The sequence below is a fragment of the Vollenhovia emeryi genome, unplaced genomic scaffold (assembly GCF_000949405.1).
Source record: "Vollenhovia emeryi isolate VEMERY1.0 unplaced genomic scaffold, V.emery_V1.0 DF949205.1, whole genome shotgun sequence".
Classification (NCBI taxonomy): domain Eukaryota; kingdom Metazoa; phylum Arthropoda; class Insecta; order Hymenoptera; family Formicidae; genus Vollenhovia; species Vollenhovia emeryi.
Window position 1 is genome coordinate 1 of NW_011957161.1, and position 1,372 is coordinate 1,372.

The 1,372-nt window shown below is 44.0% G+C and overlaps 1 protein-coding gene across 1 annotated transcript; it reads right to left on the reverse strand.

Annotated features, from left to right (window-relative positions):
- Nucleotides 1-12: 12 nt before the first annotated feature.
- Nucleotides 13-1,364, reverse strand: LOC105556005 (the record flags this gene model as incomplete). Its single annotated transcript, XM_012003062.1, has 1 exon — nt 13-1,364. A coding segment is annotated over exon 1 (1,290 nt), but the record flags the coding sequence as incomplete, so codon positions are not given.
- Nucleotides 1,365-1,372: the final 8 nt, after the last annotated feature.

Sequence of the window (1,372 nt, forward strand, 5' to 3'; positions counted from 1 at the left end):
TTTCGTTTCGGCTACAGTGTACACCTCATGCAGCTTCGATCTTATACAAGTCTGTTGGCGAGTCATTTCTATCTCATCATTGAGACACCGCGTGTAATCGTCGAACGTTATCGATCGCGCTACCACGTTACTCTTTACGCCTTTAGCCTTCTTTGTATCTTTCTTACCGTCTACCCTCAACGCGTACATCTTCGCTCTGAGCCCGACGAATTCCGTCATTATCGCACCATTATTTTCATCCTTCATTAAACCTGGCACTTTTTTATTAGCATGTGGAATATCGTACGCGTTATCTGCCGGATAATCGCTCGTGTCAAATCTATGAATATCACGTTTCATCGTCTCGTACACGTCCTCGCACTGGATGTGATATATAAGACTATCTGTGTCGGTGTACATAATTTTACATCTGTCGCGATATAAAGGTAACATGTACTCGTGATGAAATTCGTACAAACAGACTTTAGATATGTCGAGAATGCACATACCTACGTAGATCGGCTTGTCGAATTTCACTTCGAGTTTGCGCAATTCAACAGCTATCAGATTTTCCGAAAAGATGCTTCGGCTATGGAAATTTGGTTTTGCAATCATTGCCTCCGCGCCGTATCGTCCTTCCCATTTAGTTATTAATTTTACATTGACGCGATTTCGTACATTTTCCATAGTTTTGCCGAATACCGCGTTGTTCATCAATTTATACAAATTTTTCTCAAAATCGTTCTTGGCAAGCGTTCTAAATTGCGTATTTAGTTCAATATAATCGCGGAGCCACGCGGATTGCGCGAATTGTAGTACGCGATGTATATTTGTGACGCGAAGACCATGACGCGTACATTGCTGCAGGTTGCGATAGTGAATGACGTAACGCTTCTTGCAATATAGAGTCGCCAGAAGTTTTGCCTGCCGCTTGCCAGGCGGCTTATCGCGCGTTGGACAGAACGGTAGGTCAGTGTGCTCGCTGTGTATACTTTGTGGGTACTCGAGATCGACCTCGAGAATGTAACCCGTGGGCGAGTCCGAGGCGATCGCACTAAAGTCAAAATCTGCAACATCGTCGACCCATCGAAATTCAGCGTATGGCAATGGTTGACACATTGCCCATCCATATAGATTATTTACGTCAAAGTACATCAAGTATGAGGAAGCTTTCGATGGATCATACGAGTGCATATATTTGTTGTTAGCCTGCGCATATCTACTGGAGCATTGACTCAGACCGCCACGTATACCGCGCTCGATAAACATGACCATATCAATGTCCGTGAGGAGTTCGAAATTTATACGTGTATGTTTAAGCATGGCGTCCCACGTGAATCCTGGTAATGTGTAATAATACGCGGGATCGAGACCATAACTCTCGATACACTTG